This window comes from Cotesia glomerata, linkage group LG6, assembly GCF_020080835.1.
Source record: "Cotesia glomerata isolate CgM1 linkage group LG6, MPM_Cglom_v2.3, whole genome shotgun sequence".
Lineage (NCBI taxonomy): Eukaryota > Metazoa > Arthropoda > Insecta > Hymenoptera > Braconidae > Cotesia > Cotesia glomerata.
This window is the reverse complement of record NC_058163.1, coordinates 1,325,644-1,347,981: the sequence shown is the minus strand read 5'-3', so window position 1 is coordinate 1,347,981 and position 22,338 is coordinate 1,325,644. Positions and strand designations below refer to the sequence as shown.

General features: G+C 27.6%; 3 protein-coding genes across 4 annotated transcripts; all 3 read left to right on the top strand.

Annotated features, from left to right (window-relative positions):
- The first annotated feature begins 3 nt into the window (after positions 1-3).
- Positions 4-21,537, top strand: LOC123267386. Of its 2 annotated transcripts, none has more exons than XM_044731981.1 (4): positions 4-152; positions 3,981-4,118; positions 4,191-4,340; positions 21,448-21,537. In XM_044731981.1, the coding sequence occupies exons 1-4, from the start codon at positions 87-89 to the stop codon at positions 21,520-21,522; spliced, it is 429 nt and encodes a 142-aa protein (XP_044587916.1). In that variant the 5' UTR covers positions 4-86; the 3' UTR covers positions 21,523-21,537. The 2 variants fall into 2 exon arrangements, with proteins under 2 accessions (XP_044587916.1, XP_044587915.1); XM_044731980.1 differs by lacking the exon at positions 21,448-21,537 and adding an exon at positions 4,409-4,764.
- LOC123267383 lies at positions 8,581-11,669 on the top strand. The gene is made up of 4 exons (XM_044731976.1): positions 8,581-8,683; positions 8,752-8,898; positions 10,431-10,580; positions 11,036-11,669. Exons 1-4 carry the CDS (start codon positions 8,618-8,620, stop codon positions 11,228-11,230), a joined length of 558 nt encoding a protein of 185 aa, XP_044587911.1. The 5' UTR covers positions 8,581-8,617; the 3' UTR covers positions 11,231-11,669.
- LOC123267384 lies at positions 16,668-19,932 on the top strand. The gene is made up of 4 exons (XM_044731977.1): positions 16,668-16,796; positions 16,858-17,004; positions 19,432-19,581; positions 19,648-19,932. Exons 1-4 carry the CDS (start codon positions 16,734-16,736, stop codon positions 19,828-19,830), a joined length of 543 nt encoding a protein of 180 aa, XP_044587912.1. The 5' UTR covers positions 16,668-16,733; the 3' UTR covers positions 19,831-19,932.
- Positions 21,538-22,338: the final 801 nt, after the last annotated feature.

Sequence of the window (22,338 nt, the reverse complement as noted above, 5' to 3'; positions counted from 1 at the left end):
TAGATTGATTAATCGATTAATGAGGATATATATAAATGCCAGATGAGTAAACACTGTAATTACAATTTAACAACCAAATTAACAAGATGAACTCTTTAATATTTGGATTGTTAGTCGCCATTTTGTCGGTTAACTCTGCATTTTCGCAAGAAGTAAGTATATGCTTAAATAAATTATATATTATACCTAATTTTGTTTTATTTATTAAACTAAAATAAAATATTTCACTTCAAGTTTTTAACAAATAAAATTTTTTAAGGTAGTTGTAGCGTGATAGGCATTTCAACAGAAAATTATGAAATTTTTTTTATTGAAAGATAAATATATTAATAATTCACTACCAAAATTTCAGATCAATTGACCGCACCGTTTTTGAGTAATTAATTTTCGAAATTGCATCTTTTACACGTAGAGGTATAGAGAGATGGTAAAGTTAGTATGAAATCTTCCGTACCACTCGAGTGGGCCAAAGATTTCATACTAACTTTATCATCTCTCTATATCGCTCCGTGTAAAAGATGCAATTTCAAAAATTAATTACTCAAAAAATAAATAATAGTTTAAAAAAACTAAAAACACGCTTTTTATAGAAAACCAAACTAAAAAATAGAAAATAAATTTAAATTAAGAATAGTTTTAAAAATTTCAATAAATATAAATTAATAATAGTGTAAATAAAAAAAATGTATTTTATTTTAAAAAAAGCGTGAGGTGCATGGTGTCAATAGTTACAAATATTTTATTGACAGATATGAGTAGAGTGATTATCATTTTGATAATATCTTAAAAAGCACCCCACGCTTTTTTAAAATAAAAATACATTTATTTTATTTACACTATTATTAATTTATATTTATTGAAATTTTTAACACTATTCTTAATTTAAATTTATTTTCTATTTTTTAGTTTGGTTTTCTATAAAAAGCGTGTTTTTAGTTTTTTTAAACTATTATTTATTTTTTACTTTTTAGTTTGGTTTATTTATAAAAGCGTGATTTTTTAGTTTTTTCAAACTATTATTTGTTGATTATCAAAAATATTCAGGCGCGCAAATTACCCACGGAGAGTTACATACTGACATACTGACATACTGACATACAAGTGAAGCTAATAAAAAATTAATTATTTATAAATATTATAAATACGGGGAATCAGAGTTCGATTTCGGAGAGGGAGCCTGAGAAACGGCTACCAGAACCAAGGAAGGCCGCAGGCGCGCAGATTACCCACGGAGAGTTACTGATATACTGACAAACTGACAAACAAACAAACTGACATACAAGTGAAGCTAACATAAAGCGTGTAAAAACGGTGCGGTCAATTGATCTGAAATTTTGGTAGTGAATTATTAATATATTTATCTTTCAATAAAAAAAATTTCATAATTTTCTGTTGAAATGCCTATCACGCTACAACTACCTTAAAAATCATTTTTCAATAAAATGAATTATAAAAATTTTCAGTGCTTACTTATTTTTAATAAATAAATTATTTATAATTTATTTAAAATGTCAGGAAATAAATTCATAACTTTTGTTATTTAAAAAACAAAATTTTGGTTTATTAAAAAATGATTTTTGTTAAATTGCACTGTACTTTCTTAAATATTGACCTTTTTTTTAGATATAAGCTCATCCTGATGTTACTCTCATCAAGAGCTTTCATTTGAGTACCCACATGCATTTTTGATATATTTTTCATATATATATATATATAGATAGATAGATAAAAAATTTATTTGGCTCTGGAACCTAAGCTCCCTCAAAGCCATCAATATTTAAATTACATTGGTTTACATAGGTTACAAGATTACTTAACTAATTAAAGGTTTACAATTAGATTTAATTTCAAATTTTATAAAATCCAAATAGATTATTTAATACAAACAAATAACTTAATTTAAAGTTATAATAATTCTACAAGAAAAAATATTTAAATAAGCTCCCAAATAAAGATTGCAATTGTTAATTGTCATGTTCAAAAAAGTGATTGAAGCAAGCATTTTTAAATTCAACTAAATTATCTACAGCCACAGTCTCAGCTGGCAGTGCATTCCAGATATGTATGCCATGAATTAAGAATTAATTATCATACATGACACAATTAGTCTGCGATATACGAAGATAGTCTTGTCGGACATCACCTCTACGCAGTGCTACAGGCAAAAAGTCTAGTTTTGAGCCGAATAGCTGCCGATAATTTAGTCGAATTTCCTTATAAAACAGACAAGCAATGAAATAGTCTCTTCTCTCTGCAAGCTTTAGCCAACCTAACTTTTTGAAATATGGAGTAACATGTTCATATTTTGGTACTTTATAGATAAATCTAACACATGAATTCAATTTACGCTGCATCTTTAATAATAATTTGTTTGACATATTCGTATACGCCGCACAAAAATAATAATCAAAGAGAGGAATTATTAAAGTAGATACTAGCTTAATACGTAAACTTTCACTAAATATTTCATTGTTTATTTTTAGTTGTGCTAGAATACTCATAGCGCGATTGCACAAATTTGTTACTTGATTCTCCCATGAGAGAGTACTATCTATAGTCACCCCAAGGTATTTTACAGTGCTACTATAAGGAATAGCACACCCCTCCACAAAGATTGTGTTGGCTAGTCTGCACTCATCACTACTAATTTTTGCTCTACTTCCACAAATAATTGCTTTCGTCTTCGAAGGATTCATTTTTAGATGATTAGTTCTGCACCAATCTGTGATTTTTATTATTTCACCGTTAAGCTTATTCACACAAACACTGATTTAAGAAAGATAGCAAGAAAGGTATATCAGTAAGTCATCAGCATAGAATAAGTATTGGCAATCTAAACGTTTAGCTAGATCTGTGATGTATAGTGAGAATAATAACGGACCAAGCACACTTCCCTGAGGTACACCACTTACAATATATATATATATATATATATATATATATATATATATATATATATATATACATATATATGATGTATATAAACATATAAAATATATGACAAATTGATGTAGGTACTCAAATGAAAGGTCTCGATAAGTGTAATGTCGGTATGAGCTTATATCTTTAAAAATGTCAATAGTTCACAAAATACAATATCATTTCTTAATTATTGACATTTTTTAAGATATAAACTCATTTTGATGTTACACTCATCGAGACCTTCCATTCAAGTACCCACATGACATTTTTTATATATTTTATATATATGGTATTTGTGAAATATATAAATATATAAAATATATGAAAAATTGATGTGGGTACTCAAATGAAAGGTCTCGATGAGTGTAACATCAGGATGAGCTTATATCTTCAACAATATTATTAGTTCACAAGATACAAGGTCATTTCTTAATTACTGACCTTTTTTAAGATATAAACTCATTTTGATGTTACACTCATCGAGACCTTTCATTCAAGTACCCACATGACATTTTTTATATATTTTATATACATGGTATTTGTGAAATATATAAATATATAAAATATATGAAAAATTGATGTGGGTACTCAAATGAAAGGTCTCGATGAGTGTAATGTCGGTATGAGCTTATATCTTTAAAAATGTCAATAGTTCACAAAATAAAATATCATTTCTTAATTATTTTCATTTTTTAAGATATAAACTCATTTTGATGTTACTCTCATCGAGACCTTTCATTCAAGTACCCACATGACATTTTTTATATATTTTATATACATGGTATTTGTGAAATATATAAATATATAAAATATATGAAAAATTGATGTGGGTATTCAAATGAAAGGTCTCGATGAGTGTAACATCAGGATGAGCTTACATCTTCAACAATATTATTAGTTCACAAGATACAAGGTCATTTCTTAATTATGTATCTAGAGATAATATAGATTAGTATTTATTTTTCATTCATTATTAAATTATTATTAATCATTAGTGATTATAGTAATTATTATTAATATAAATTAGATTTTATTATTAATAAAATAAAAACATACAGGTTCAATTAAAATTGAAGAATCTAAAAACTGACATTGCATCAAATCCTTATTTTGAAAACTGGTCAGGTGAAGTCGTTAATGACAACACTTTGTCAATAAAAACTCCAGTGAAGAAGGACCTTCCTGAAGATATGAGGGTTGGTATCTGAAAAAGAAAAAAAAAATAATTAATAAATAATGAAATAATTAAAAGAATTTTCTATAAAAAGTTGTCAGCTGTTATCGAATTCGACGGAAATGTTGTTGGAGATTCTGATATGACTGTTTGCGAAGCATTTGATGATGAAACAATCGGTAAAGATCTCCTGGCCAAAGGAGTGCCCGATGGTAAATTCCCCAAAAAGTGTCCTGTTAAAGCAGTAAATATTCTTATCAGTATTAATTAATTAAATTAATTAATGTTTCTAATTTTTAATTTCTGCTTCAGGGAAATGATTTTGAAATAATCAAATATGTAATTGAAAAAGAAAAAGTTCCTGATAGCGCTCCGGATGGTCCTTTCAAGGTTGAAGTGAGCATTTACATGCCAGACCAGGATCCTATTGTTAAGATGCAGGTCGATGGAGAAATCAGTCATGGTCTTTAAATTTTTATAAAGTTTATAAATTTTTAAATCCTTGATTTAATTTTTTATGGCGACCATATGGCGATTAATATTTAATTTTAACCACCCCACTTTTTCAGTTTATAAATCAGCACTAATTTTCTGCACTAAAACTTTGAAAATAATTATTTTTACTATGTAGTAAATATTTTGTGTCAATAAAAAATTATTAAAATAAATTATTGATTTATTTTTTTATTTTACTTTAAAATAAATACTATAAATTATTCACTGATAGAAGGATTTATTAACTATTAATAATTAAATTTATTTCAAGACAATTATTTAATTTATTAAATTTTAATAAATATTTTTTAACATTCAATAAATATTTATTTGGGAGGAAAGTACATTTATTAATAGTTAATAAGTATTTATTAATAGTTAACAAATATTTACTAACAGTTAATAAATATTGTGTTGAGTGAATTTGTTTCGCTTGCAATGTCACATGATATCAAGATTGCTTATAAACAAAAATCATCTTTATAAATTATTTGCATTAATTATATTTCATTATAATAACGTTTATTGTAAGATACCAAATTCGATCACAGTGAATAATTATCTTTTATATTTTTAAATATTAAAAAGGTTGATTTATTTAGTGAATTTAATTATTATCATGTATTCCAGCTGGAGTTATAAAAAGTGTCAATAGAAAATTATTTTTGCTTTTTATTTTAAATAAATTTTTGTTAACAGTTAACAAATATTCATTAACCATTAATAAATATTTATTAACAGTTAATAAATTGTACTTAATAAATTACTTATTAACTGTTAATAAATATTTGTTAACTATTAACAAATATTTATTAACATTTAATAAATGGTATTTAATAAATAATTTATTAACTATTAATTAATATTTATTAAATTCTATGATGTTAAAAAATCATTTCTTAACAGTTAATAAAAATTATTAAATAGAAACAAATCATCCCTCGCGGTTTTTGAAATACCGTAAATTTTCATTTAAGTACCCACATGCATTTTTGATATATTTTTCATATATACATGTATATAATATACATACATATATATATATGTATATATATATATATATATATATATATATATATATATATGCTATATATATATATATATATACATACATATATATATATATATATATATATATATATATATATATATATAGCATATACTGTATACATACATATATATATATATATATATACATACATATATATATACATACATATATATATATATACATACATATATACAGTGACTTTTGAGCGCTCATTTCTGTTAACAGCCTTTAAGACTTGGAATCGGCTCCCGTCTGATATTGTTGCATTAGGCACATTTGAAGAGTTTAGAGTAGCGTGTTTTAATTGGCATTTTGATAGAAATATATAAAACTGTGCAAAGAATTGTTGCGAAGAATCAAGAACAATAACAATAACATTTTTTGTCATTATTATATTCATTAACACTTATTATATTATGTTATTTATCATTTTACTTATCATGTTATAATTTCTATAATTAATCTATTATATTCTATTATCCTAATATTACATTAATTTATATGTACTCATTATGTAATGTACTTAATTCTGATGGTCCTTAGGGAGCACTTGCTCTAGGATCAAAATTTAATAAATAAATAAATATATACATACATATATATATATATATATATATACATATATATATATATATATATATAGCTATATATATATATACTGCAGCAAGTATATATATATATATACTATATATATATATATATATATATATATATACCTTGTGATATAGAAAGCTCTGTAAGAATTCTGAATGAGGAAAATGCTATAATTCTAAAGTGGTGTATTATAAACGGTCTTAAACTAAATCCTAACAAAACAAAGGCAGTGATTTTTGGATCAGCACAAAAATTGGCTGATGTTCAATGTGAAGTGATTCCAAATATAGTTTTAAATGATACTATAGTTGACTATTGTAAATCAGTAAAGTATCTAGGAGTCATACTTCAAGACACTCTAACTTGGTCCTTACAAATTACTGAGGTTTGCAAAAGTAGCATGAGATCACTTGCACAGTTAAAGATGAATGGAGATGTTTTTTCATTGCCTGTTAGGAAAAGATTGGTCACTACTCTAATTTATCCTATTTTTGATTATTGCGCGGCTATTTATACTGATATTACAGGTCAACAACAGACTAGACTTCAGAGAAAATTAAATGCTTGTGTACGATACATTTTTAAAATATCAAAGTATGAACATGTTACTCAATATTATACTGAGCTTCGTTGGCTGACACTTAGTTCTAGGCGTAAATTTTTCTTATCGTGTCTTATTTATAAAGCATTGTATCTTAATCGAAAGCCTCTAATTAGGCGAGACTTAGAAATTCTTTAGCCTCGCCTACGCCGAGGAGATATTCGTCAAGACTATCTTGAGTTACCGGTTTATCATTCAGCGACGTATGAAAAATCATTCTTGATATCTGCGGTTAAAATCTGGAATCAATTACCAGCTGATTGTACGACGTTACCAACGTTTATGGAGTTTCGAACTGCTTGTTATGAATATTTTTTACAATCTGATAGATCATAATATGTATTCATTGTATTAGAATTTAGTGATGATTGAGTGATTGAGTGACTGAGTGTTTAATACACTTCATTATATATACTACTTTATATATACTTTATATATACTACTTAACACATTACTTTATATATTATATTAAGATTTTTTGTATCAATTTTGGATGGCCGCAAGGAGTTTCGACTTCATGGCCAATTAAATAAATAAATAATAATAATAATAATATATATATATATATATGAAATATATGAAAAATTGATGTGGGTACTCAAATGAAAGGTCTCGATGAGTGTAACATCAGGATGAGCTTATATCTTTAAAAATGTCAATAGTTCTCAAGATACTATGTCATTTCTTAATTATTGATATTTTTTAAGATATAAACTCATTTCGATATTACACCCATCGAGATCTTTCATTTGAGTACCCACATGGCATTTCTTATATATTTTAAATATATGGTATTTGTGAAATATATAAATATATAAAATATAAAAAAAAATTGATGTGGGTACTCAAATGAAAGGTCTTGATGAGTGTAATTTCGGGGTGAGCTTATATCTTTGAAAATGTCAATAGTTCACAATTTCAGACATGAACGGACATGAACAGGCATGGACAGGTCTGATCAGGCCTGATCAGGTCGGATTTCAGGCCTGATCAGATATGAACAGGTCTGATCAGTCTTGATCATTTTTTCCCGAATAATGTTAAATTCTATGAACCTGATCAAGAGCCTATCCTCATTGTTCACTTCGAAGGAGTTATATCTCGTAAATTACCAGGAGTTCTATCATTTGGTCATTAATCCTTCAATATACAAATTAATTAATTAATTAATTATTATTAATTATTATTCTTATAGTTAATTTATATATTGGTTGTTATTATGTATTAATAGTTAAGGTAGGTTTTGGTTGTTATTATGTATTAATAATTAATTTTAATAAAATTTCATGGCAATAATCTATTTTTTCATTCAACACTATTAAATTATTTCATCAATTATTTAAATATCCTGTAACCAAAAAAAATAAAAAATTTTTATTTTTATTTCTTCTTTTTTAACTTAACCTAAAATGATTAATTATTTTTTATCAATTAATCTTATTTTTATAATTAAAATAAATTAATGTAAGAATACTTATAAAAAATTTCAAATTTAATTTTTTAATAATAAATATTTTTTTTTAATTAAAAAAATTATTAATTTAATCTTAATGATAATAATCAGCCATTTTTTATATTTTAACGCGCAAAATCTTATTAATCAGTTATGCTAATCAAACATCCTGTATTACCAAATAGATGTTATCTCTATAAAAAATCCATGATTAATATTTTATAGATCAAAATTATATAAATAGATCTGCAAGATAAGTTAGAAAAAAAGTATATAAACTCCTGAGAAGCATCTATTAATATTATAATCAACTTACATATAAAGAAAATGAAGCTACAGTCAATTTTGCTCTTGTCGGCCATTTTGTCGACGAACTTAGTTCTGGGAAATGACGTAAGTAACCTAAAAATTAAAAGAAATTCAATTTAATATAAAAAATATAATTAATAATTATTCTCCAGCCCATGGCAAAAATTAAAGTGGATAAATTAATTGTAAATTCATTCCCAAACCCGTATTATGACAAATGGACAGCAGAATTTTACAGTCCCGGTGATATAATCTCTGCTAAACTACCACTGAAGAAAGATCTACCAGAAACAATTATCGTAATTATTTAGTTTATTTTATTTTTAATTAAATTTATGTTAAAAGTCATTTAAGGAGATCCACGCAGTAAAATTTTTAAAACTTCCTAAAAATTTGTAAATTCAATCTACGTAGCCTAAAAATTAATAAAAAACACTAGGTTTCCGGAATATTTAATTTTTTTTTCATCACTTGTCCGTTAAAAATCGACTTAAAAAATAATTATTCAAGTTTTATTGCATAAAATTGTTTTATAAATAGCTAATTCATTAGAAATCGTTAAAAAAAGAGATTGTCAAGAGTATTCGACAAAATGGCGGCTGCAATTCTCGCGCCACAAAATGGCGACTAATACCAAGCGCGGCAAATTAAAAAATGTTAAGAATTTATTTTAATAAGTTACTTAAGGAGATCCACGCGAAAATTTTTAAAACTTCCTGAAAATTTGTAAATTCTACGGAGCCTACTCATTAATATAATTAAAAAATAAGTTTCCGGGATTTTAATTAAATAATTAGCGTGAATATTGTAATTTTTACATGAATGGAGATTCGCCACTAGCCGGTATTTGGTTAAGAATTTAATGCAATTAACGATTATTTAATGTTAATAATTATGCTAATAATTATTAATAATTATGATAATAATTATTAATAATTATGATAATAATTATTAATAATTATGATAATAATTATGCTAATAATTATGTCAATAATTATTAATAATTATTTTAATAATTTTGTTAATAGTTATTAATAATTATGTTAATAATGATTAATAATTATGTTAATAATGATTAATAATTATGCTAATAATTATTAATAATTATTTTAATAATTATGTTAATAATTATTTTAATAATTATGTTAATAATTATGTTAATAATTATTTTAATAATTATGTTAATAATTATTTTAATAATTATGTTAATAATTATTGATAATTATGTTAATAATTATTGATAATTATGTTAATAATTATTAATAATTATGTTAATAATTATTAATAATTATGTTAATAATTAATAATAATTATTTAATGATTAAATTTTTCGAAAATTTCCTCAAAAATGTTATTAATTAATTTAAAAATTAATTTTAAAATAACAACAGTATTTCTACGTATTATTTTTTTATAAACATTCTTCACACTAGTAGGGTACTTGGATCTCCTTAACTATTTAAAAAAAATTATTTTTAACAAATAAATTATTTAAAAAAAATTGCATTTTCAATTTTTTTAAAATTTCTACATGTCAAATTTTTTTTCAACGTAGTTTATTTGTTAAAAAATTTTTTTAAATTAACTTTTATGATACTGAACTTAGCCGACGTTTTTGATTTATAAAATAATGGTTAAAAAATATTTTTTAAAACTTGCCCTCATAGCTTTTAAAGTTTTTTACAAATAAAAATTTTTTTCTGACAAATTTTTTAATATAAAAAAAATTGTAAAAATTTGTTGATGTTGGTTATCTTAATTTTCATTAATTTTTAATGTTAATTATTGTAATTAAAACAATTAAATAAGAATTATTACTTACAATTACCAGATGAAATTTAACCTCAAATTCATGGGAATCCCCCTTCCCGAAGTAGAACTTTCTTTATGCGAAGCATTGGAAGACGAGACTTACGCAAAGGATGTCATGGAAAGAGGACTTCCGGTTGGTGAATTTCCTACAAAGTGTCCAATAAAAGCAGTAAGTTTATTTTTATTATTATTAATATTAAGTTAGCCGACATTTAAAAATTTTTAGAATTTTTTTTTTATTGAAAAAATGATTGCAAAAAATTAAAAAAAAAAAATTTTAATTTGTAAAAAACTTCAAAAACTGGCAGTGCAATTTTTAAAAAATATTTTTTTGTTCTAATTTAATTATTAAAAAATAATCAAAAAATTAAAAACGTCGGCTAACTTCAGTATCATTTATTATTTTAATTATTTTATGATAATAAATGTCATTATTTATGGAGACATTTAATTTAACTGTCACGTAATAAATAAATTTATTCCAAAAAATTATTTTTAAAAAATTGCATTTTTAATTTTTTTAAATTTCTAAATGTCAATTTTTCTGCCATAATTTATTTGTTAGAAAATATTTTTAAATTATCAAATATCTATTAAACTAATTTTCACCATTATTTTTTTAAGGGTCTAGAATATGAAATATTTAAATACGTAATTTCAAATGAGAAGATCATACCTGGTTGTCCAGATGGTAGATTCGAAGTTGAAATCGTTTTGTATGAGCCTGGTAATGATCCTCTTGTTACTGCTCACGTTGAAGGTGACTTGTTGCACACATATCCTGGGCTGTCTGGAGTTCCAACATTTGGCTTTAAATAATTTTTGTTATTTTAAAAATTGACACTTTAGTTAACAGAACTATCACTAATTTTTTATTTTTTTCAAAACATATGTCTCTTAAAAAATTTCATTTATGATTTTTAATTAAGGTAGTTTGGGTGCCAAATGACTTCAACTTGACCCCATATTTTTTTATATTCATTCGAAAGATTATGATTTAATACATCTATAGAAAAAAAATCAGATTTTTTTACTACACCGATTAAGAGATATAATTAATTGAAATTATGCAAAAATACACGATCTCTTATGAGTGTCCTTGTTCAATAACTCCGGAAATAGAGGATTTATAAAAAATCGGCAAACTTGACCCCATAAAAAAAACTTTCCAATAGATAGAACAATGTTCCATACATATTCTATCAAAATTTGATAACGATTTACCACATAGTTTTAATTTAATTAATTTTTAACTTCCCGCTACGAAAATCGAAGATTTTCCAAAATCGGGAAGTTATTGTTTTCACCCTGTTTTGCAAAAACCGAGTTTTCATCAGATCTCGACGTTTGAAGGTCACAGGAAGCTTCCCTGACTATCCCCGCGAGGTTGTCACGGCGTCTGTATGTATGTGTGTGTGTGTGTGTGTGTGTGTGAAAGTATGTGAAAGTATGTGAAAGTATGTGAACCGCTTATAACCTTTGAACGGCTTGACCGATTTCATCGCGGTTGGTGCCATTCGAAAGGGCTTGACCAAACTTAGATTTTGAAAACTATTTGGACCGATTCAGATCAATAGATTTTGAGAAATCTTCAAAAAACTGAAAAAAAAATTTTTTTTCAAATGTGGTTTTTTTGGAATAACTTTTAAATGGCTTAAAGGTTCAATTCCAAAAACTAATCAGCTCTCAACCTCAAAAAACCACGTCGATCGCCACCAGTCCGGTCAAAATCGGTTGATTCATTCGAGAGATATCGTGAACGAAAGAAAACCAAAAAAAGTGTTTTTTTCGGAATAACTCCGAAATTTCTAGCGCGATCAATTCATAATTTGAGATTCTTTGTGAGGCTTAAAAAACTGCGTCAAATGCTGCCAACCGCGTGAAAATCGGTTTATTCATTCAAAAGTTATTGCGGTTTAAAAATTCAAAAAATAGTGTCATCAAATCCCTATCAGACTTTTGAGCTCGAAGAGCTCAAAAGCATATGAAAACAATCTCTTTGAGCTTGGAGAGCTCAAAATAACCCATAAATTGTTTTTTTGAGCTCGAAGAGCTCAAAAACGTCATTGGTGTAATTTTAAGCGCCTAAGTATGGAATTAGCGGGAAGTTGCAGGGATGGCCTTCAGGGTCAACCGTTTGCCTAATTTTTTAGGGGACGGACGGGCAAGACGGAGAGGGCGGGTAAAATGAATAATCGTTTTAAATCGCTGGTCGGTCGATAGAAACATTTTAGACAGCAATCTATCAATCTATTATGTAACTACACTTACCGTTATCGATAAAGCATTGGTTTTGCATACTTGTGGGAATTTTTTTTATAAATATTGAAATTTAGGAAAAAAAAAAAATTTTAAATCGTAAGTATACAGTACTTAGTTTAATGTTGTTAAGGACGATGCAGATTTGATTTTTTTTCTTCATATTCAGGACGCGGTTGATATTTTTGCGACGATTGTTTTGATTGAAATATATTTTCCAATCAGTATTCGTTTTACGCGACCTGAGTATTCATTTTGCCCGCCCTGGTAGGGCAAAACGGATAATGTTGACTTTTTTAATTTCGAAGAAGAATTTCTTTGTTATTATTTTTATTTTACTTTAATTATAAACTTCAATTACCCAAAAAATTATTAGCCAAAGTTAAGAATGGATATGATTGTAATATATATTTGTTATTTCATTTTCAAATTAACATATCCGTTTTGCCCGTCCTTCCCCTAATATCAAAAATTGGTTTCTATCTTTGTTGTTTGTCGGAGACATTACGGAGAAATAATGTTCTATTTTATGCTATTTTTCGAGTGATCACTTGCAAAATAGAAAAAGAAAAATATCTATTAATTTGACCTCGGATGGCGACGACCAAACTACCTTAATTTTTTTTTTTTTTTATAAAATTTCAGTGTCAAATTTAATGTTCAATTTATTAAAATTTAATGTTATTTTTTTAATTATTAATTATGTATCTTATTTCTGAATAAAATTTTTATCAAAATCAATTATTTAGTATTGGGAATTAAAAAAATTTATTTAATTTTTTAAACAATTTATTTAATTCTTACGGTAAAAAATGTAGATAATCCGTACTTTGATGATTGGTCTGCTGTTTTACACAGCCCTGACTCAGTCAGTGTCAAAACACCTGTGAAGAAAGATTTGCCGAACACTATGATGGTAATGTATTGTTATCATAAATTCTAACTAACTAAGGAGATCCAAGTACCCTCCAAGTGTAAAAAATGCCTATAAAAAAATAATACGTAGAAATACTTTTGTTATCTAGAAATTAATTTTTAAAAATTAATAACATTTTTGAGGAAATTCCCAATAAATTGACTCATTAAATAATTATTAACATTTAATTGACTAATAAAAAATGTAGCACTCTGAATTACCGGTATACACTTGACAACACAAAAAGATTTCATCCCTAATCTTCAAATTTATTTATGATTACTGTCTAACTAAAACCACTAAGATGTTTTAGCATTTAAAAAACCGTAGTTACTTATGCGCATGAGTAACTGCGCAAGCGGTGTTGCCAAGTCAAATACAAGACTTTAAAGAACGCAAGTTCCGAGTGATTTTTCATAAAAAATATATAATATCTCCGTAATACGTTCGGAAAGCTACTTTTTTTATTATTTTAATCGAAAGCTTATTATTTTTTTTATCAAATTCAATGAAAATAAAAATTTTTTTAAATCGTTAATTCCCTCATGGTTTTGGAAATGCCGTTAAGATTCGGTATTTATACTATATGAATGCTGTATTTTTACCGTAATACTTCAGTTATTTTAGCCAGTTTTTTTCTTGAATTATCAAGAAATAAATTAATTATAGAGTAATTATTATCAAGAATTAAATTGGTTTATAGAAGGCTAATTCATTATAAATCGTAAAAAAAGAGATTGTCAACAGTATTCGACAAAATGGTAGCTGTTATTCCCGCGCCACAAAATGGCGGCTTGTGATACCAAGCGCGGCAAATTTAAAAATGACTTTTAGAGAATGTATTTCAAAAAGTGATACGTAAAGAGATCCACGCAGTAAAATTTTTAAAACTTCCTGACCATTTGTAAATTCAATCTACGTAGCCTAATAATTAATAAAATTAAAAAACAGGTTTCCGGGATATTTAATTGAATAATTAAGTTTGAAAATTGTTATTTTTACATGAATGGAGATTCCATCAGCCGGTATTAGGTTAAGAATTTAATGCAATTAACGATTTTATAAAAATTTTATTTTTATTGAATTTGATTGAAAAATAATAAGCTAAAGATTAAAACAATAAAAAAAGTAGCTTTCCGAACGTATTACGGAGATATTTTATATTTTTTATGAAAAATCACTCGGAACTTGCGTTCTTTAAAGTCTTGTATTTGACTTGGCAACACCGCTTGCGCAGTTACTCATGCGCATAAGTAACCGCGGTTTTTTAAATGCTAGAAGATCGTAGTAATTTTGGTTAGACAGTAAACATAAATAAATTTGAAGGTTAGGGACACTCTTTTTGTGTTGTCAAGAGTATACCGGTAATTCAAAGTGCTATATTTTTTATTAGTCAGTTAAATGTTAATAATTATTTAATGAGTCAATTTATTGGAAATTTCCTCAAAAATATTATTAATTTTTCAAATTAATTTTAAGATAAAAGTATTTCTACGCATTATTTTTTTATAGACATTCTATACACTAGGAGGATACTTTTGGATCTCCTTAAGGAGATCCACGCTTAGTCAAATTTGTAAAACTTCCTAAAAATTTGTAGATTCGATCTACGTAGCCTAATAATTAATAAAAAAAATTGGTTTCCGGGATATTTAATCAAATAATTACGTTTTAATATTGTAATTTTTACACTAATGGAGATTCCATCAGTATTTGGTTAAGAATTTAATGCAATTAACGATTTTATAAAAATTTTATTTTCATTGAATTTGATTGAAAAATAATAAGCTTTCGATTAAAACAATAAAAAAAGTAGCTTTCCAAACGTATTACGGAGATATTTTATATTTTTTATGAAAAATCACTCGGAACTTGCGTTCTTTAAAGTCTTGTATTTGACTTGGCAACACCGCTTGCGCAGTTACTCATGCGCATAAGTAACCGCGGTTTTTTAAATGCTAGAAGATCGTAGTAATTTTGGTTAGACAGTAAACATAAATAAATTTGAAGGTTAGGGACACTCTTTTTGTGTTGTCAAGAGTATACCGGTAATTCAAAGTGCTATATTTTTTATTAGTCAGTTAAATGTTAATAATTATTTAATGAGTCAATTTATTGGAAATTTCCTCAAAAATATTATTAATTTTTCAAATTAATTTTAAGATAAAAGTATTTCTACGCATTATTTTTTTATAGACATTCTATACACTAGGAGGATACTTTTGGATCTCCTTAAGGAGATCCACGCTTAGTCAAATTTGTAAAACTTCCTAAAAATTTGTAGATTCGATCTACGTAGCCTAATAATTAATAAAAAAAATTGGTTTCCGGGATATTTAATCAAATAATTACGTTTTAATATTGTAATTTTTACACTAATGGAGATTCCATCAGTATTTGGTTAAGAATTTAATGCAATTAACGATTTTATAAAAATTTTATTTTCATTGAATTTGATTGAAAAATAATAAGCTTTCGATTAAAACAATAAAAAAAGTAGCTTTCCAAACGTATTACGGAGATATTTTATATTTTTTATGAAAAATCACTCGGAACTTGCGTTCTTTAAAGTCTTGTATTTGACTTGGCAACACCGCTTGCGCAGTTACTCATGCGCATAAGTAACCGCGGTTATTTAAATGCCAGAAAATCGTAGTAATTTTGGTTAGACAGTAAACATAAATAAATTTGAAGGTTAGGGACACTCTTTTTGTGTTGTCAAGAGTATACCGTTAATTCAGAGTACTATATTTTTTATTAGTCAATTAAATGTTAATAATTATTTAATGAGTCAATTTATCGGAAATTTCCTCAAAAATATTATTAATTTTTAAAAATTAATTTTAAGATAACAAAAGTATTTCTACGTATTATTTTTTTATAGACATCCTTCACGCTAGGAGGGCACATGGATCTCCCTAAATAAAAAAATTAATAATGTGTGATCTTACCTGAGTGACTTTTGACACGCATAGGTACATAACATCCTGTTAAAAAAAATTCCCCGATAAAAACTACAGGCGATATGAGTCAAGATATTAATCATTGTATAAAAATTTACGTAATAATCAGATCAATAATAGTTAAGAACAAGGTATAAATACACACAAAAAATGTGCTTTGGTACAGTTCATCAAGAAGCGCAAGATGGCACTTAAGTTGAGTCTACTAGCGGCCATTTTGTCGATCGGCTTTGTTTCTGGCCAAGATGTAAGTACTCACCAAATTTGTAAATCAATATTGTTCTTACTACTCGGGAAAATTCTTTCAGCCTACGGCGCAGTTTAAATTTAACGTTGTTACGGTCAAAAATGTAGCAGGTAATCCGTACTTTGATGATTGGTCAGCTGTGATTCACAGCCCTGAAACAATCAGTGTTAAATCACCTGTGAAGAAAGAATTGCCGGACAATATGATGGTAATGTATTGTAAAATTAAAATTAAAAAATATTTTTTTTAATTTCACTTACAGTTTTTTAAACAAAAAAAAAAAGGATCACTTGAGCCAAGAAAATATTTTTCTTCCTAATTATTTTTTGAGCGAAAAAAAAATTTTTTTTTGACCAGAAATTTCACTTATTCTAACAAAATTAATTATCTTGCTTTAAGAAATACGTATCTTGATCCAAAAAAATTTATTTAAGTCAAAAAAATCTTGTTTTGAGAAAATTCAGCCTCGAAGCTCCAAAAAATTTTATTCTTGATAGAAGTTAATTTTCTTGTCTTGAGAAAATTTCTCTTTTGCTCCAAAAAATTAAATATAAAGATAGAAGTAAATTTTCATTAAAATTTTTATTGATTAACATGTCAATTGGGAAGATCAAATAATATTTCATCATTTTTTTTCATTCAATATGTGTAATTGCACGCTAAAATAATATAAAAAGGGTATCAAATATTCTCGAGAAAAATTTTCTCAAGGTGAGAAAATTTTTTTCTCAGCTTAAGTAGGTGCCCTCGCGGTTTTTGAATTACCGTAAATTTTCGATATTAATGCGTTTACCATAAATTAACCGTTATAATTCTGAAATAATACGGTATTTCTGTGGTTATTTTGGCCAGTTTTTTTACTATAGTTATACAGCATTCTACCGTACTTTTGCTGCAAAGTTCAGAAATAATACGATAAAATTACCGTAAAACTCTAGAAATTTTACCGTAAAAAATCTATGTATTTACTATAATATTACTATCATTTTGCAATAATAAAATCGTATTTCTACGGTGAAAATACCAAAGATATACTGCAATTTTACCGCGTTTATACTGATATAATTAAAGATATAATGCTTTCTACCGTAAGATGGACGGTTGTGTTTATTACTCAGTGAGTCTTATTAGGTGACTGAGTAAATAGATACGGATAGTGTCTCTGATAGCTCAACTGGTAGAGCCTTCGGCGCGTAACTAGATGATCCGGGTTCGAATCTCGGTCTGGACTAAAAAAAATGATAGTAATAATAATAACAGAGAAATTAATTTATCAACCTCTTAAAAATTATTCATGATAATTTATAATATTTTAAAAAAAATTTTAAGATATTGAAAAATAGTAGTAAAGCAGCATATTTTTGGTATTTTGCCGGTAATAGAAAGTAGGGATGTTCTTTTCCGGTTTTTTGCTGCAATAGTGCCGCAGATATACAGTAAATATGCGGTACATTTACGGTTTAAATGCTGTTAATATACCGTAATTTTTCTATTGTATTGCCGTAAATATTCTGAATTTATTTCGTAATTTTTTCGTAATAATTCGACGAAAAACTTGCTAAAATAACTGAAGTATTACGGTAAAAATACAGCATTTTTATCGTATAAATACCGAGTCTTTACGGTATTTCCAAAACCGTGAGGGAATGATATTTCATCATTTTTTTTCATTCAATATGTACAATTGCACGCTAAAATAATATAAAAAGGGTATCAAATATTCTCGAGAAAAATTTTCACAAGGTTAGAAAATTTTTTTCTCAGTTGAAGTACACGGAAAGAAAATTGTACGAAAGATTACAATGAATACATCGTAATTTTTAGTATCGGATATTGCAGTGCCGGACCAGAACTCAAACATCGTAATTTATACGATGCGACATCGTAAATTTCTATCACTCAAATTAAAAAGAAGTTTAGGTCACCGAGAAAATAATTCTGTATCATCCAGGAATCGAACCCGGTGTCCTCTCCGCCTCAAGTCCAAGGTTTATTCCCTCACGCTATCGGAGGGATTAACCAAAGTTCCTGTTCAGTCACATAATAAGACCCTCGATACAGTAGTTGGTTATCTTTCGGTGGTGGCGTCGCAAACTACTAGACTATGTCTCTCTTTTATTAAAACATATAGTATGCGTCCTTATTCACTTGCTCTTACGGAAAAAAAATTTACTAAATAACATCGTAATTTTCAATAATTCAAATTGTATTCTGTAGACGGCAGCATCGTAAAAATCGAGATACTGAAAGTCTAGTCCTGGATTACGATGTTACTATTGTAATTTTTCATAGGATTTTTTTTCCGTGTAGGTGACGCTGCTTCCCTAAAGTATCTAAAAATCTTGATCAAATATAAAAATTTTGCATCAAGTATTTATGATTTGAATTAAGAAAAAATTACCACCAAGTATAGAATTTAAAAAAAAATTTTAACTTCGGCCAACACAACTTCGGTCTTTCTTCAGGCAGCCGACAAATTTTCTTGAGCCAAAAATTTTATTCTCCAATCAAGAAATTTTACTTTCTGTGTAGGACTAATATTTTATTAATATAAAAAATTTGAACCATTTATTATGAATTATTATTTTGAATTTCTGGAGATAATTAATATTGTTTAATAACTAACCTCTAACAGATGAAGGTTGCGGTTGACTTTGCCGGAAGTGATGTAGCAGGATTAGACATTCTCCTTTGCGAGGCATTTGAAGATGAAACTTACGGGAAAAATCTGCTGTCATATGGAATCCCCAAGGGAGTTTTTCCTACCTTTTGTCCAGTCAAACCTGTAAGTCTTTTTTACCAAGTTAGCTTCTTAATTTTTTTATTACCTAATATTAATTCGGTCTTTTAGGGTAGCAACTTTGAATTAAGCAAGGTCAAGATTGGGAATGACCAAATACCTCCGGGATTCCCGGATGGCGATATTATCGCTGATATCACTATGTATGAACCTGGAAAAGATCCGTATGTTACTATTCATGTTGAAGCAACTTTAAGTCACTCAGTACCTGGAGTACCTGGACTTGGACGTTAATAATAGAATTTTATTTTTCACACCGATGTTGACTTTGGCGTTTTAGTTTTGATTCTGTTAGTAGTTTGTAGTAATTATTAAATAAACGCAATCATTGAAAAATTTGGATTTAATTTTTTTGACTTGATTTTTTAGGTTAAGATGAAATCAAAAAAATTATTTTCTATAATAATTATATTTATAAAAAATTGTTCTGTAAATTAAAAACAATTAGTAGTTAACCTTAAAAAAATTTTTAGGTTAGAAATTTCAAATAATTAATACTGAGGTTATTAAGGTAGAACGGTTATGAAAGCAATATTTTAAGAAATCCTCGAAACTTCGAATATAAGTCATTAAATACATAATACATATGCTGTTAAAATTTGAAGACGATTTACCGTACCCGAGAAAAAATATTTATATATAATTATATATATTTATATATTAATTGGTTATATATGATTATATATGAAAAATGGCCAAATATAGTCATATATAATTATATATAACAATATTTAATAAATATATATATATATTTTTTTTTTATTTTTTTAACCCCGCTTTTCAGACTTTTGTCTCGATGGGGGTCCGGCCGAGACCGGAAGGGGACTCCAGGCTGATCGGTACATTAAGTTTGGCGGTATTACATACTTTTTCAGCCTGGAGAGTAATGCGGCGATGGGCCGACTTTGGGGAAACTGCACGCATTTGCCTGTGCCCCACCGGGGGCACAGGGCTTGGGGAAACCATCGAAAAACCCAAACCTGTACAGCCCGGCGTGAGTTACGAGCACCGATGTTCACTGAAAATTAAATTTCAGCTCACACCGGGATTCGAACCCACGCCTCACCAGTCCCAAGCAAGCATGACAAGCATTATACCGCTTAGCCATGGGACTGGCTTAATTATATATTTATTACATCTAATTAATTATTGGGTTAATTTTATGGATAGAATATTTAATATGGTCCTACGCAATTCTGTGTAACCAATTAAAATGCAAAAAAAATATCTAGATATAATTTTATAGCTATAACACCAGCGGCCACCCATCCAACTATTAACCCTGCTCAATGCTACTTAACTTTGGTGATCTCCGTGCGTCTTGAAGTGTCTGTTTTTTTTTTTTTTTTTTTTTAAAGAAGTTTATTTGCATATGAAAAAAAATACATTTTTGTGTTATAATAAGCTGCAAATTAAAAACTCAAAAACTAGCTTTACGACATTATACACTTTGGTTTTAACTTAGTTACTAGTCTCCTTGATTGGAGCAGCTAAAACTAATTCTTATTTCCAGAAAAAAAAAAAAAAAAATTCTATTTGTTTTTATTTTATTGTTTTTAGAATTTAATAGTTCTAACTTATTGGCAATTAATAATCCTCCTGGATGCTAATTTTTATTATAATAATTAATGGAAAACTTTTCTTATAAAAACCATTTTCTCTTACTAGTATCATTGCTGTTTTAAATTATATACACTATTTACAAATCCCACCCCCCTCAATTAAGTGAGACGTAGTCGCCTACGAAGCTCCTTACGATGCATGGACTCACTGGTGAGCCACCAGTACTTCTCGCTCAGCCTGTGTGCGTCGAGACTGTCTCTCTCCGGAAGGGCCATGGAGTATCCGAAGTCAAACCATCTGGTTTTGATGTCTTCTGGTTTGAATGTAATTTTTTTGTTTGCCTTATGTCTTTTCCAATGGTAGATGATCGGAATGTTGTATTCATCTTGTATTAGGCCTCTGTTGTCCATTGTAAGAAATGCTTGAGGGGGAAGGAGGCCCGTCTCATTACGTGTATTGTAATCCTCATTGGTGAATTTAGCAAGTCCCTGGATTGCCTCGTTGTCATTTTGCAGAAGTTTACTGAAATAATCACGAATCAGTCTAATGATGTGATTATCAATTCTAGGGATATTTGCTATGGAGTAGATGACTGAGTTACTAATAAATTTCTTGAAATTGGATTCCGCTGATCTGTAGGCTCCAATGCACGATCTCAAGCATTTCCTTTCGAAGACTCTATAGTTTTCAATGACGGCTGCACTAGTGTTCCACCAAATTGGTGCAGCGTAAGTCAGGATTGGCCTGACGAGTAGAAGGTAGCAGATTATTTTAGTTTTTCTACTTAGATTTTTATTATAGAAGATTCGGTTGTTGGCTTTGAAAGCGGCTTTAGCTTTGGCCAGTTGAATATCCGGATGGTGTCTCAGTCTAAGCAGCTGCTCAATGTGTACACCCAGGTATTTGACGATTATTTTGTGGGGGATGTTAATCGGTTCATTTGTATTCGGTGATGGAGTAGATATTTGGAAATTTTTTATTTGAGTCAGCGCATTTTTACTTAAGTGGTTGGACTCCCTTCTGAAAACGATTGTTTCGCACTTGTCCGGATTTATCCTCAGGTTCCATATTTTGTAGACGTTATTTATGTTGTTTACAAGTTGTTCCAACTTCTCTTGCAGTTCGAGGGGTTGCTTACCTGCTAGACCCACTATCATATCGTCCGCGTAGGCCAAAGCA